Raw genomic sequence first — 16943 nt, forward strand, 5'->3', positions numbered from 1 at the left:
AGGAAACAAATGAAACCGGAAACAGTGTCATGAAAAAAATCAAAAACTACCTTCAGAACGGTCTTAAAAGGCTTCTTCTGAGTTCCATCTCCAGTGGAATCATCCCCCTCTCGATCAGAAACATACATTTCTCCTGCATTAAACCAAAAATACATCTGTTCAACAATGGCAGCCTTTAACAGACTAGAACAAACTAGATCATGAGGGCAAATATTAAAAAGAGTACTTAATGAGTCTAATGCAGCACACAGTTCACATGTTTGAAGTGGAGCTACAAGACATCTTAGAAGGGAATTCTGTGACTTGTAAATCAAGATAAGTAATACTAAAGTTGTCAATGTGCAGTCTTCTTAAACAGTCAATTTGCATTAGTCTTACATATTCATTGGTATGATTGACAATATGGACTCTGCAAAAGAAGCTTTATTCTAATAAGTGTTCACCATTAATGCAGCTTTTAGTATATACAAAGATACCTCTTCCTTTAAAACTTAGCTCTTTTGAAAACAAACTACTTACTGATTTTTAATTAAAATGAATTATTATGTGCGAACCAGGTATCACATAATGAAATCGTACTCTACCACAATTAAAAAACAGAACTAAATTTGCAAAGAATAAAATAAAATGTATAAAATATACATAATAAAGGTGTATGAACCCACTATGTTACCACACTGTATGTTCTGCACAGTTCAAACATGAACAGTACTCATATGTTGCACCATTCATTCACTTAACATGAGTGAGATGTTGCAACATCCAACACAAGTATGGGGGCTTGGGTACTAGACTACCCTAGATAAAGCAAAGCAGCTCTAAAGACCTGTTAACCAGCACACCAAGCATGGGTGAGTGTTCTGTCAAATTAAAGACCATTCCATCTGCCTTTCATATTTTTCATTTGGATGACTTGTGAGGCTTGAAAGCGCAGCATTATACAACTCACACACAAATCTCAAGCCATGACCCAAGACAGTCTGGTATTCATAGTCTTGAATCACTTCGATGTTTTATAGGACTGAATTCAATACCATATTGCTCTTCATAGCAAACAAGTTTCCTTTTGAAATAGGGTATCTGAAAAGAATGACTGTAAGCACTTTGGACTAGGAGAACTCCTTACTTAACAAAAATAACACTGTACATCTGGGTCAAATTCCCAAGGATAGGCTTGCGGTGTCCCCAGGTATTCAGATTCTTCAAAGTCTTGCTTTCTTTACAAATCATACATGGATAAATCATTGTGGTCTTAAAAAGCAATCATGTAGTTCCCATTTTGAATATTTTATTCAATCACTGGGCAGACAATCATCATGTTTCACTTACTTCTAATAACATGAGCTTTGTGCATATCTATTAAAGGGGGGCATGGTTGAAGGAGGATGGCAAAAAATATTAATTTGACAATAACTTTGGCACCCTTCACAAATCCTAACAAAATGCACGTGGAGTTTATATATCTGGATTTCTGCTTGTATGCTAAGATAAGCCCAGCACAAGGATTCCAGGTTTCATCCGGATCTGACAAGAGTGCCCATTAAAAGGAAAGCCAGAAAAGCTTGAGCTTGCTAATAACTTAGTCACCATTTGACAGACTTGCATGGCAACTGACATGCCAGAATGGAGTTTAATTTGAAAACTGCCACATAGAAGGCTGATGACCAGTGGTAAATCCCCACTGCACATGACATAAGGCTACAAGCACAGTGGTTAGCCAGAAGCTTGCTAAGAGCAGAGGCCGAGCCAGTGAACTGGTCCTGCAGTCAACCTCAATGCAAAATGGGTTGTATGCTGCAGCACTACTCAACACAGCTAACACAAGCCCACCATGTAGCCACAAAACCAGCAGCAAAACACTTTTACCTTTCCATTCAAAAACCACAAATAATATCAAGTTATTAGCTTTTGTCATAACACCTTAGGGCATGTTTAATCAGTGTTGAAATTCACTTAAAAACAGTTATGGTTACAGAAAAAAAGAAAACCCCTGTAATACCCCAGTAACTGTAAGCTCCACAAATCAGTTTACCCACCAGCTAGGCAAGCCATAACTCACAAACTAAATGCAATGCTTATGCAATAATACCCTGCAAAATATGTTAACAAGAGGGATACAAACCATCCCACTTTATTCTAAGACAAATGAAGGCGGTGCTCAAAGATCTGCTCTGTGACTAGGGCTGGTGTCTGCATGGCAGTCAGTCTACTATGAGTAAGGGTGTAATCACCTGATGTTTGCACTTTCTTTGACTAGCTGAAGAACTGTCAAGAGCTTAGAAGCCTGTCTGTGTGCAGAGAGAGGGAAGGAGAGCGCCTGGCCCTGCAGGCGGAGAGACTGCCCAGGAGAAGAAATCCAGCATGTTCTGGGCATATGGAATATCCAGAAAAAGCATGCAACTGAAAGGGAGCACAGCCAGAAGGGACCTGTGTATAATAGGGTCCCATCACCCTGAATGGCTATTGCAAACAATCAAGAATTTTGCAAGTATCGAGTACTGTGAGTAATTAGCACTCTGCAGTGACTGTGAGAAGACAGGTGCTACTGCCAACAACAGTCTGGCTGCTTTGTCGCCGACAAGGTGGGACCCTAATGAGCCCGGAGGCCACAACTGCCAAATATATCCATAAGTTAGGATTTTGGAGGCCGCATCCGCGGTTTCAGCTTCCTGTCTGTACCCAGCATACGGAGGCTACTAACTGCCAAAGACATGCCACAGGAGCAGTCATGCTGAAAAATCCCAGTCATCAAATTCAAGAGTCGTTTCCGCATGACTGCAGTAAACATTCCTCTCATACCATGCCAGACTGCAACAACAGAAGACAGGCAACTGCAGAGCTTAAAAACTGTGAGTGAATGCAAAACTGTGTAGTTATGCTTTATGATTATAGTATTATTATTTTTTTTATTCAAAGGATAAGCACTGGGCTAGACAATACTGTGATTGCTGGCTGACTGTTGAGTTTTGAGTCCCTGCCCGCCACAGTACTTCCAGGAGAAGTCTGACTGCACACCCTCCCTGCCCTAGAATCAAGTGCAGAAAGTATATGGCACAGTTTGCAGAGCTACAGAATGACAAATACTAGAATGTCCGTGGCAATTAACCTCCCCTGCGCTTTCCTGTGACCTCCCTGAATGAGATCTGACAAGGAGACATTCTTCCCATTGTATGAAACTATGCAATACTGCCTAGCCAACTTCTGCAAGAATCTTTGCATCAATCTATAGACAGTACTGCAACTATGGAAGTAACATTCTTTATTTTGCTGCTCATCAAACTGGGGTCTCGTACACTTCTAGGCTGGGAATGTCATCCATCAAGATTTGAAAGCTGCAGTGATCTCCAGGGCCATGGTAATGGGTTCTTTCACTCCTATTTTGTTGAACATTTTACTTTGCAACCGAAGAGGAACCTAAAGTTGGGAAGATCCACAAGGTTGAACTTTGCTGGCAGCCTTGCCCCCAAAACCAGACGAAGACTGAGGGGGTTATTCCAACTTTGGAGGAAGTGGTAATCCGTCCCAAAAGTGACGGTAAAGTGACGGATATACCACCAGCCGTATTACAAGTCCATTATATCCTATGGAACTCGTAATACGGCTGGTGGTAAATCCGTCACATTTGGGACGGATTACCACCTCCTCCAAAGTTGGAATAACCCCCTAAATCTGGACAAGACCCTAAAAGTTCTGTTGTTCTGAGCTGCTTGGAGAGGGAGACCTGAATACCTTTGTTAGCTGCTGTAATAAAAATGAATGGAGAAGTGACCAACCCCTGGTGAAGAATACAGATCAGTTGTCTAGAAGGACCTGTGTATAACAGGTCGACATACTGCTTCAGAGAAAGTTTTTATCCAGCGGAGCAAGAAGAATAAATGCAGCACTACAGTTCTGTAAACTGAATAGCATATGGGCCTGGTATTTATTTTAATCTCACTCACTGGACCCAATTGAAGCCAGTTGGTTTCAAGGTAATATTCAGTCACAATTGGGATCTTCCAACACTTCCGTTGGACAGGGAGCCTATATACTGTTCTCCACAGTTACCTCAGAGATCTTGAAAGCTGATTTACTTAAACCCTTGCCCTACGGATCTGTTGGAATAGCTGGATTATGTATGTGGCTGTCACTACGGAACCATGTCAATTAGCATTTTGACCAGAGTGGGAAGGATACCATCTTTTGAACCCTCAGTAGGTACGAAGGTGCCAGATTAGTCTACAATAGGGCTTGGTGATTCTTCAATTAATTTGCAGAGCAATGTTGCTGAAATGTGCCCACAATTCATGTCCGTGTGAAGTGCTCGGCCTTATCTTCTTGCCCACTGCCAGGGGCAGGACAATGGTAATTACATAGGCTAGTGTAGCATTTTCAAAGACGTGCATGGGATACAAGAGGTTGCAGTGTCCAACACCACCATAGACAACTGCTAAATAAAACATCGTTAATGAGAATTCACCATTAAGCAGTCTCCAGTGGGGCCGGAGACTGTAGCTTATAACTTTCCCAGCCAGCTATAGAGTATGCTTTTGCCTCTGCATATGAAAACAAGGTTTGACATGGCCAAAAGTTCTGGCTTTGGCAGGCATGCTATGTTTTATTCATTTATGCAAACATAGGCATGAAAGAAATAAAATAGCAAAATATATATATATATATATATATATATATAAAAAAAAGTGGCACTGAAGCACAGATACACTATTCCTGGCACTGAAGTGCACTCCTTTTCAGATGATGTGAACTTTTCTCCTGGCAACATCTCATCATTGCCAGACACCTATGGATGAAGTGGGCCTGTCAGCTGCCACATGCTGTACGCTTGTCATGAGGACCTTCATAACGAGATGGTCCCCCCTGTTTTGGCTTTGTTTTATAACTCATAATTTATTTGTTTTAGCAAGGCTGCTTTTAGCAATTAATTTTGCATATTTTATCAGCTTGCTTTTATTCTAGGAACAAGAGGAACAAGCTGCTTGTTTAGTTAGCCTTTGCACACATGCAGTCAATACTTTCGGTCCAAGGCTAAAGAACACTGTACACAATATGCTAGTTGTGTTGCCCGTTCAAGAGACAGCTTCTAACACCAAGACACAGCATTCCATCAGAACTATACTTCTGATACAATATGGTTTATTATATATTAGGCGCATTGACCCAGAGGGGGCAGAGGGCATTTCGGCTACGACTATCCTTGGACACATGCTGTGTGACATGCAGCTCAGTTACCACTGATCTACCAGCCTCCTGAGAGGACTGCCATCTACATCACAGGCCAACTCCTGACAATGCTTCCAGGTATGGGGTCAGCCCTTAGATTGGGCCAAGCAGAAGGGTACACCTGCTATGTTCTTAGCATAGATATGGGGCTAGGATAGTTGGATAGTTTATCTTTGTCACCATGTTTGTAATGCTGATTACCTTTATTTGTTTAATCTGCCTAATTGTAGCAGCTCACTCTTTATATGTGAGATTGACTGTTTCAATAAATTCACTGAAAACTTATCTTGCATCTTTTGTGTCTCACCTTAACATGCATGAGTAATAACATCAAAAGAGTAAGATCTGTTTCCACGGCTTCCCTGGGGAGTCAGAGTGTCCTGTTCAGGTTGCTATAATCACCTCAGATCCCAATAGGTTTGGGGGTTCAGGTGAGACACTGTGAGCTAGCCAGGAGTTAGGCCGACATTAACTAATGGTGTTGATGGACTCAGTCTCCCATACCCTACTGTTCTACCATCCTAAACATGCAGTCCTATTATCTGAGGAAGAATAGCATAACATGGCGCCAACAACGTGTCAAGGTCAGGTACTTTAATGGATCGCCTGAGTTGTTATTTCTTGTATGCCTTAGGTAGCAACCATATTGTCTGTAGGTTCTTCAACCTTTAACCTTTAAAAGGATGCCCCACTTAGTATTTCCTTCTCTGAGTATAGTTTTAAAACTAATCCAGTAGTTATTTCAGTGAATTGTAGGCATGCTGTCACACAACATTTACTTCAAAATGGGCTACCGAATGAGGGTGGTGTTGTTACGTTTGTAATAGGGGCACACAATACATACAAAACTGAAACATTTTACTCTTGGGTCAACTTTGCTCAGTTGATGCCAATACAAATACATTTTATACATACACAGTAGCAAACGCTCCACAACAATACAGAGCATACAGCTACTTTGAAATACCTTTGACATACCAGGAACATCAAACTGGTTCCAAGGCACCCCACCACACATTGATGAACACGTTAGACTGGGTCCCCTCAGTAACGACAGGGCCAAATGGACAGTTATAGCTGCCTACACACCATATCGAAATATATAAAATTTAGCAGCAGCCGATCTGCGCCCATTATAGAATAATCTAGTTAGATTATATAGACGCGTAACACAATTTGTAATGCAAACAGTAAATACTGCCCCAGCAAGAGCAGCACCAGCTGACTCACAACACTTGACTATGCCTGAGATTAACCCAGTGACTATTAATGCTATTCCGTTTTGGACTGCTCAAAAATCAAATCAGGTGGAAGCAGTATTCCCCCATACGGGACCCCAATATAAACATAGAATTCTCCTAGTGTGCTTGTCATTTGGGATGGTATCCTCTATTGATGACTGCGTTACTTGGGGCACAGTTTTTGCTGCCAAACTCATGGTAAACCATCTCTTGCAGTCTTACCAGAGGTGATAAAACAAATACAAAATGAATATGGGGCAACCCCTGACCTGAGTTTGGGAATGAAATTAACGAAAATCTTGCCACGGTATTCTCAATTACCTTAGGAAACATAAAAGGGGGAAAAGCAGCATTGGCTCTTAGTGACGTTTTTGGCACCTTCACCAACGGTATAAGAACAGTCCATGTAACAAACACTGAACAATACTGCTCCAGAAGCACTGTCCTACGTCGATAACATATCGGACAGATGATGAGTTAAATACACATTTGGTCAGACTAGATCGCATTGTTTCGGGATTTGCTGAACGGATACAGATTCAACTTTAAGAAACCAAAAATTGCTTTTCTGTCCTATTTTTGGGACATGTGCTTTCAAATGAGGGGAAGAGCCTGGAACCACACTTTCTAGAGAAGTGTGCACAGTTACAACCATCAACTGCCATAAAAAAAAAAAAATCACTGTCTTAGTTAGGCTTCTTTAATTTTGGCAGAACATATATACCAGATTATGCACAGCGCATAAAACCACATTATGACTTAATTTGTCCAGATTTTTCAAACAAACATTGGACACCAAAACAAATACTCAGATCACTACAAACTGCCATGCTTGAAGCAAAACATCTACACACACTTGAAAATAAAATTTGGTCATCTGGATAATACCAGGTGCTATGAGCTTTAGCTATGTCACACTCGATGAAGGTGACAAAGGACTGATTGCATATAAATAGCATTTATACTGCAATGCTGAAATGCTCCTTGGTCCACTGAAAAAATATTGACTGCATTTCAGACGGCTGTCATTAAACAAACACCACTAACTCAGAGAAAACACATCATTGTAAAGGCGGTCACAACGTTTAGCGTTTCAAATCCAAATGCCTTACATCCATGATGGATACAATGGGCGACTTCCTTGACTGCCACTGATGTACACTATGTATTTGACCCAAAACTGCAAAATCAAGAATGTCTTCAGTACGAACTAGAGTACTTCATGCCCACTGACATTATGACCCTTGATCAGTATAAATATATTATTTACACTAATTGTTCAGCTCAACCTGCTGTAGTACCAAACATCAATTCTCCGCAGCTTGCGCAGCTGTTTATGGAGTAATGAGTGATGGAGAATTCCACCCTCAACAAACGTTTATGCGGCCTTTGGGGATTGCACTGCATACCTAGCTGAACTAAAAGGATTGATTCTGGCACTGGAACATATGGATCATGAATTCCAATCACTTATAGTGTATCATTCACACTATTGAGTCCAGTCTTTCAATGAAAATCTGCATTACTGGTGCCTTATTTGATTCAGAGACTCTAAAGGAAACACCATCAAGAATAAAGGGCTTTGGGGAAAGGTGGTAGAACTTAAGGACGAACTGCCATGAGCTCATGTAATACCTACACTGGACCATCAACATGTTGGAATACAGTTGTAGGGAACTCACTGGCTGATGAAGCAGTCAATTCTGCATGGCTGCGATTATTCATTCCCCTACAAGGGTGGATGAAGAAATACTGGTTGCTGTAAATGCCTCAGCTGACGACACCCCTCTACCAAAAGTATATCCAGCAAAATATTCCCACCATTTGAGTGCCCAATACATCTGCTATGTAACCGTTGTGTAGCCATTTTAGCTATAGCTTTATACACATTATTTTAACAAACTAGGAATGCCGTTGTGCACTTTAACCTAGATATGTTTTATTCTGGCTTTGTTATATTGTTTAACAATGGCCACATTTGTGGTCTTGTTTTATTTTTTCTATCTATGGCAGGAATCCCCCAGGTGCCACCTCCGTTATCTGTCAGCATCCCCAGTGATTAGGGTTAAATCATATCTCTGTTCTGTTCTTGGTTAAACCTTCACGTTTCTAAGTAAACATAATGTGCTGCGTTACACAACTGTTTTTTTATCAACGCTTGTTTTACCAATGTTTGTTTGCTAATGTGAGCAGGTGTAGACATGTGCTTCTAATTGGGTGTGGTGTAGACATGAGCTTCTAATTGGGTGTGGTGACTCATCCACCTGTGGAAACTCAACTGCTTTCCTGATTGGCTATAAATAGCACAGTGAAGCATGCCTCACTGCCTGGCTTTGTTTTGCTTCCCGATCTCAGCATTTGATTTGGCAGTCCAGCCCCTGCTGCTATCCTCGTATTCAGGAATTTTGTGGCAATTCTTTTCTTCGTTCCTGTACCAGCTGACACCAGGCATTCCTCCAGCACTACGGAAAAGACTGCAAGTAAGTGACTACTATTCCCCAGGGAGTTTTGTTCTTTGAGCGCCGCGCTTTCCTAGGGCAGCTGGTGTATTTCAGACCTCGTATTTTGGCAGAGTGCTTATCTTGAAGAGACAAATGCATTTCTGAACATTTTACATTATTATTGTAGTTACTTGCCTAAATGTACTTCAGGAAATCTGCTTGAGCTCAAGTACTACAAAAAGTGACAGTGCAATTTTAAAAGAGCATTTACGTGACTTTTATTTTTCTAATAGAATAACTCTTGCATTTAAATTGTGTCATTCATGCCTGTGTTTCAGGTTTCAGGAATTTGCTTTAGAAGGGTTTTTCACACACACAGTGAAACCAAATCACACTGTGCCACCCTAACTGTTTAAACCCAGAGTGGACATTTGTATTTCTTGGATTGTTTTTGTTCCTTTTAGTTTAACCATATGCATGCAAGAAAGTTATAATAAGTGATATAATTAATGCCCTTGTTTGTCTTTCTTGTGCATGATAAGTGCAACCACAGTTCTAATTGTAGTGTGCAACAGTGAATCTCTGTGAAGCCAGCCCTAGTGTGGCAGTACTTATTGTTATGGTACTCAGTTTGGGTTTTTGGTAATACAGTGTTAGTAATTGTGCCAACAGTTATTATTATCCAAGAAAAGTGCTGGAGCATCCCGGTGTTCTTCTACCACTCACGTGCCCATATCAGAAAGAGAGATTCAGTTTCAAGGAAGTTGAGTGCCCTAACTGTACTATCACTCTGTCAACAACGACCTGCCCCCCGAAGATACAGGGTGCCTGGCTGGACCAGCAAGATGTGGCAGTGTTTTGTCTCTTTCTCTTCCACTCCCCCTTTCTTTTTGGGACACCTGTCGGGGTTTCTGTGTCCACCAGGAAGTGCCAAGAGGTGTTCCAGGAGGTCGGGGGCATACCATCGCCCCTGCAGACATCCTGCTTTTCAGGTGAGTAGCCCCGTCTCGACAATCTAGCTGTTCTTAGCCTATGTCAGCACTGCGTTCTTAAACAAGACATTTCTTTCACTATGAGCTTTTCTCAAGGCTGCAGTAAGATAAGTTGCCGGCAAAATTGGTACGCGTTGCCACCAATATTTACAGAAACATACACACTCTTACGTGGGGATCCTTTCTTGGAACATTAGATGTTTTATTATAAAAACACTACTTTGACCCATGTACGTTAGAGGGAGATTCCAGCCAGATGACCATGACTGTATGCTGATTGTTTCGCTGCAGCTGCTTATGTAGACCACAGGCCTCTTGCTCAGGAATAAGGGATGAAGTCTTCCCAGGGGAAACCTGAAGGGCAGATTAGAGCTTAACATGCTGTGCTCTAACATAGCCTAGGTAAGAACTATCTTTAAAATCCTTAGTGACAATATGGTAGCGTTATTCTTGTGTTTTACTCTCCTTGTCACCATTTTAATCCTGTTGTGCTTCATCATCCTAGTTATTGCAATACATGCTTTATTATCTAAGCTGCAGTTATTTCAATAAAGCCTTATTGAACTTTACTCTGCCTCTGATTGTCCTTTCATATGTGGGACTAATGTAACTAAAAGAAACGGATGAGATCTGAGGGACCAGGAATCCCCTGAGGAATCATTTATGTCATGCGCCCGGTTGCCCTAATCATCCCTGCGCTTAGGTGGAGATGAGACACTGCTAGTTAGCCAGAACAAACCCGGATTAGGCCGACAGGCATCACATGGTGCGGGATCAGACTCAGTCTCCCACAGTACAGGTGTTTCTGCCGCCCGAATCCAATAATCTCATTAGGATAATGAGAACCTACACAACATAACCATTCCAGGTGTGGGTGACTGCGTGATCCCCAGCTAAGATCATAGGCTAGAACTAATTCAAGCAGCGCAGGAGGGTGTTGTTTCTGCCCATGTTGGTGTGGCGGCTACAATTTCTTTGTACAGACCATGCCACCAAAAGCATTTTTGTAGCAAACAGACAAAACAGTATGTCCTTAGTTTTGACATCTGCCAGCAAATTAAAGGCTCCACCGTTAGGCATGCAACACAGACACCCCTCTTAGTCTAAAACAAGCCTATTCAGCGTGTGTACATGGACCATTGTGGTCCCTTGAACTCGGATGATGCATACAAAAAAATTGTACTTGCTGTAGATTCTGCTTCAGATTCCTTTGGGTGCGGCCACAATGATCAGATGACACTCTCACTGTTATTAAAGATTTGCACATCTTTGTCTGGACATATGCAGTAGCTGCATTCCACTCGGGCCAAGGCCCTGCCTTTGCCTCCAAAGCATACAGGGATACCATGGGAACCCTGGGTGTAGATGTGCATTATTCTTTCCCCTATCATCCAGAGGGGAATTTGATAGTGGAAAAGAAGATCTGAGACTTAAAGCAATCCTTAACAGCTAGAGTATTTGGTTCAGGTCGTAGTAGGATCTATCACCTTTATGGGGTCCAGAGAGCATTAACTAATCAGCCTAAAAGATCTTTGGGTGGCTGTACCCCATATGAAGTCCTGTTTGGCATCCTGATGTATGTCCTAGATCTTGATAATCCTGGTGCAGTTATTACAAAAACTCCTTTTGACATAAATGTCTCATTGTTGTACAGCAACTATAAGACTTCTGAGATGAGCAGTCCACTGCTGTGAGAATGAGGGATACACTAGTATCTGCAGGTTGGATACTAAAAATTGGGGATCTAGTCCAGGAAAAGATTGTGGTGAGATAAGAATTTGGCCCATCATACCTTGCACCGGTTCTAGTCCCTGGAATTCAAGATACCAGAACTGTGATCTTGTCACGCTTGCTGGTTGTAAAGAAAAACACTTTGTCTCCATCAATCAAGTCAAATTGTTTTGTATTGGAATTGTATTTATATAGCACTTACTACCCCTACGAGGCATCAAAGCACTTTTCGGCAAGTAGCATGCTACTCCGGAACCCAAAAGGAATAGAGGTAGATTAGTAAATGGAAATAGGAGTACAGTATTGGTATGAGTTGATTTGAGCAGAGGATATGGGAGTTTGTTAGTAGGTTTGTATAGAATGATGGTAAAAAGGAGGAGGGAAGAATCCAGAAGTGTTAATTGGGACTTTATAGGACTAGCATGAGGCTTGGGATGAGTAAGGAGAGATGTAGGCGGCAAGAGTCTGTAGAAAGGAGTTTGAGATTTCATAGTAGTAGAAGGGGTTTTGGAGGAGTTAAAGGTGAGGTCAGTGAGGGAGAATTTAGTGTGGCTGTTTGGGAGATCATAGTAGTAAACTTAGGTTCGGGATGAGCCAGGAGCAGTAGAGGAGGGAAGAGCTAAGGAAGGGTTATTTTGGAGATCATAATAATAGTAGAATGGGTTTGGGATGAGTCAGAGAGTGAGGATGGAGGATAGATTGATAGTGATATAGGGTGATGAGGAGACAGAGTAAAGCTTACGAGAGAGTAATGTGGACACACACTCAGAAGAATAACTCTAGACCATTTCCAAAAATACTTCAGATTTTTATAAACAAGGGAGGGAGGCTGGGTGCAGCACAGATAGGTCAGCCAGGCATTGTGCATCTTGGAGTCCTTGCTGTCAGGAGAAGGCAACTTGGAGGGTAGATTGCAGGTCAGCAGGGACACTCTGGGTGGTGGTTCTTGGGTGTCCTGAAGTCTCCCTGCTGGTGCTTGCTTCTGGGCCTTTGGAAGTCCGGAGTGGACTTTATTTCTGGGTGACTGACATTGGGTGTCCGGTACACTGGGTAGTAGTATGCTGCAGCCTTAGAAAGTCCCAGTGCCAAAATTGGTATAGTTGTAGGTCTTGTGCCCAAGGGCTTTTGTACAGATTCTGACTGGGCTGCTTGGTCCGCGCCATTGGTCAGCAGCTGGTCACTTTACCAGACTTTGCGGGTTCCTTGCCTGCTGGGTGCAGGGAGTGATACCTTCACTCAAAAGGGAGGTTCTTGGCAATTTTTAGAAGGCTGGAGGTGCTCCGGGGTTTTGTAGAGTTCTTCAGGTTTCCAGAGGACACCTCAGCAGTGACTGTCGAGTCCTTGGAGCAGCAAGCAGGGTTTGGCATCTTTTTCTTTCTGCAGCAGGGCTTCAGTTCACATGAATTGGGTCTTCTTTGCCTGGGTCTTCTTTGTGTCAGTCGAATCTGAGGACTTGGTCTAGGCATGCCCTCCAAATACTGTATTTAGAGGGTGTTGGGGGGGAAGTACCTGGTAGTAGCCAATGGGCCACCGACCTTACAGTGGCTACACCCACTAAATGACCACTTCCTTTGGGAAGATAACACATCCCTGACTGATTATTTTCCTGCCATTTAAGATGAAGGGAAATGAAATGGAGTGGTCACCTCACCTTCACCTGCCACACCTAAGGGTTGGAGCAGGATGAGGGTGGCCACTCCTCCTATTCTTGATAGGTTTACCGCTGGGTTTCCCACCTACAGTGGGAGTAAGACCGTTGGGCGGCCATCTGCTGCCAGCAGCAGAGGCAGAGGTCAGATTTTAAAAGGCGGCAAAGCCTTTGAAGCTGACCGCTGGTGCAGGGTGCCTGCCTGGCTAAGAGGTGTGACTTCGCTGTCCAGAAAAAGGCTTTGTGTTCTGGTTCCTGAGAGCAAAGGCTCTCACCTCAGGGCTCCAGAATCATGCCTGGTGGTGGCAGGCTAGTTAGGACTAGTCAGCAACCATGCCAGGGTTTTTAGGTTTTGCAGGGGGCACCTCTAAGGTGCCTTCTGGGTACATTTTATAATGAATCCAACACTGGCATCAGTGTGGGTTTATTATTCTGAGTTGCTTGATACCAAACAACCCAGGGTTCAGGGAGACCATCATGTAGCTGGGGAACTTGTAAAGACCATTGTCCAGCACATGCATTTGCTATGGCTCTCCTATATTCTTACTAAGTCAAAAAAATTACAAAGACACAGTAGGGGCAGATTTGCTCATGCACTCATTTGCCCTCATATCCATTATAGTGCACCCTGCCTTAGGGCTGCAAGGCCTACCTATATTGCATGCAGTGTTAGTGGGCGTGCCATGTCAAGTTTGCAACTTTTGATACACCCTGTCATGCACTTGCAATAGAGGTCTGCTTGAGGCTAGTGTGGGGCCTCTCAGAGTGGCACAACTGGTGCTGCAGCTCTGGGGCCCCTCTTCAATACCTATGGACCAGGGGTACCATTTACTAGGGACCTACAAAGGTGTCTGAAGTGCCAAACATAGTACAGTCTTAGGCAAAGGGATTTGGCCCTGGAAACCTGTTTAGCAGGGGCCCTGGGCACTTACAGTTAGAAACCACATCAATTTCCAGGCACAAAGTGTGGGACAAACCTATTCAAAAGAGGCCCTTTCTCACAAACTTTTGAACCACATTTCTAATGCTTCCAACACCATGGGTGTTGTGCACTTTTTTTTTTTTTTTTAAGCGTTTGGTTCTGGCTTTGTCAGTACCTTCCAGACAGTTTTCGGAGTGATTCCATCCTTTATACGCTCAAGTGTTTTTGGAGGCATACCGCTTGCAGCTGCATAACTGGCGGTATTCCCATTTCAAAGTCGAATGATGGAGGAACTATTGCATGTCCAGCTTTGTTGTGAACGCATGATACAGCACTTTGGAGTATCTTTGTTGGAGGAACTAAACAACAACTGGTCTTTGTCTTTTTGACCAGTATGGTTCTAAAGCATGCAGCCTGTGTTCCGAGCTCTCTGGTGCCCTTTTGAGTGCACAATGAATATGTGTCTTGCCCATCAAATGGTACTATCTACAGATATAGGTCTTGTGATATGCCCATTGAGGATTAGTTTCTGGAGTTGTCCTATGAAACTATGGCTTTGCCTTCTATGAGCCATTCTACTTGGCTATGGACGCTACGGCTCCAATTAGGCTTCCGTCTGGCTCAAAAACTACAGGCACTGTGCAGGACGCTACTTCCTCAGCAGAGGCGGAGGCTTTCGATCTTGTCTGTTCCTTCGATTTGCCCACCGAGGCTTTGATGGTTCTGTTATCTGTGGATGCGGGATCTTCCTTGGACTCCCTTTCCACTGTTGTGTTGGATGACATAATGGCTGCCTCTGATGATTTTTAAATGTGGCCTTTGCTTGGAAGCAAATAGACTATTTTTAATTGGCTCTTTTTAATTGTTTGCTCTGCTTGCTGGTGTGAACATTTTATTGCTATAAAATTTAAGACATTTATTATTTTTAGTATTTTAGATGGGTTATTAGAATCGGTCTTTCCCAACTGGCAAGGGGAGGGTGTCGTGAGAACCTCTCGAGCCCGAGTTGTTCACCCCGGTTTAGCTTAGTTCTATAGTTCATACTTTATTCATTTTAGAAAGGCTGCTTTTAGCGATGATTTTTTTACATATCATAACTTGAGTTTATTCAAAGAAAACAAGGAATAAGCTGCTTGTTTAGTTAGCCTTTCAATGACATGCAATCAGTACTTTCTGTCCTAGGCTAAAGAACACTGTACACAATATGCTAGTTGTGTTGCCAGTTCAGGAGACAGCTTCTAAAAACTCGACACAGCACTGGATCGGAACTATACTTCCAACACAATATGGTTTCTTTTATAAGCAGAGCACTGACCCAGAGCATTCAAAGGGCATTCTGGTCACAACTATCCTGGGACACATGCTGTGAGAAATGTAGCTCGGCTGGCACTGATCTAACAGCCTCCTCAGAGGACTGCCTTCTACATTATAGGCCAACTCCTGACACTGTTTACCGGTATGGGGATGGGCTAATCCATTAAATCGGGCCAGGCAGAAGGGTACACCCGCTATGCTCTCAGTGTAGATAAAGGGTTAGGTAGGAACATCTAGAATTTTATACACCTAGGTTACATTGCTTATCTTTTTCACCATGTTTGGAAAGTTGATTTCCTTGCGTTGTTTCATCTGCCTTATTATTGCAGCTCACTCATTATATGCCACATTGCAATTGTTTCAATAAATGTAATGAAAATGATCTTACATCTTTTGTGTCTCGCCTTGGCATGCATAAGCAATAATACGAAAGGGGTAAGATCTATTTCCACCTCTGTCACCACTGCCGTCACTGCATGACCTCATATTCCACTTTTATAAGTAGTATTGTACGCTACAGTGCATTAGTCTTTTCCCAAAGTAAGGGATGACTGAAAAGTTGATATATTGACTGATGAGATAATACCAAATCATGAATCTAAATTCCCTCCTGGAATTATGAATGCACTTTCGGGTAGGTGGCTTGTCCACAGATATGTACAACATGCACAATACTGTCATCAATTATGAAAATTCTGCAGTTTTTATGAAAAGAAATCACAGAGTGCTGTGGATTCCTTGTTGCAATGGCCTGGTTGTGGAATATGTATATGTCACACACAACTTGCTGGGCAACTGGTCCCATATTGGTCAGTGGTTCCTGGATGTTGCCCTGGACAGTTGGAGAAGATTAAACACTTTGAACCTACAAGTTGTTTGTATATTTATTCACAACACAGGGATTGTAAATGCTTGGTGATTAACACACAGAAACTAGCAAGTTTCTATTCCTGCATTTTATCCCAGTATTTCACCTGAAGATTTTGCCTGCCTGAAGCAGGTGAAATCACCAGGTGGAATACCACTGAGCAGTGGTGTTACTGCTAAATTCTTAATTATGATAAGCCTGGTAACTGGCCATTTGTAATGAGGGCCAAAGCGGTTAATTACGCTATTTGAAAGTTGTGATTATAAATAAGTGTTCATATAAGGAGAGTAGAGTCAAATCAATTTACAGCTTCATGAAGCTTCTGGAAAATAAATTGCCCCAACTGGCAAAATCACCAAGAAAGTGCTTTCTAGTGACATCGGGAGTGACTTGCAGACCTCTAGCTTGAATCCTGAAGTGACTTCACAGGCTTTCATCTTTATTCAGTTGATGAACAGAGCAACATTAATTTGGTTAAAAAAATAATACCCTAGGTAGAATAGTATATAATACGGTCTTGGTTTTATTAATAAACAAGACCCTCTTCTTGTGGACAAAGGATTCCT

General features: G+C 42.4%; 1 protein-coding gene across 1 annotated transcript in view; it reads right to left on the minus strand.

Annotated features, from left to right (window-relative positions):
- Positions 1 to 16943, minus strand: part of NARS1 (asparaginyl-tRNA synthetase 1) — a 191492-nt gene that overhangs the window by 164158 nt on the left and 10391 nt on the right. Inside the window, exon 2 of the mRNA XM_069220041.1 lies at positions 51 to 133. Within this exon, the coding sequence (XP_069076142.1) occupies positions 51 to 133 (83 nt within the window). The remainder of the gene's footprint in view (positions 1 to 50; positions 134 to 16943) is intronic.

The sequence above is a fragment of the Pleurodeles waltl genome, chromosome 1_1 (assembly GCF_031143425.1).
Source record: "Pleurodeles waltl isolate 20211129_DDA chromosome 1_1, aPleWal1.hap1.20221129, whole genome shotgun sequence".
Classification (NCBI taxonomy): Eukaryota; Metazoa; Chordata; class Amphibia; order Caudata; family Salamandridae; genus Pleurodeles; species Pleurodeles waltl.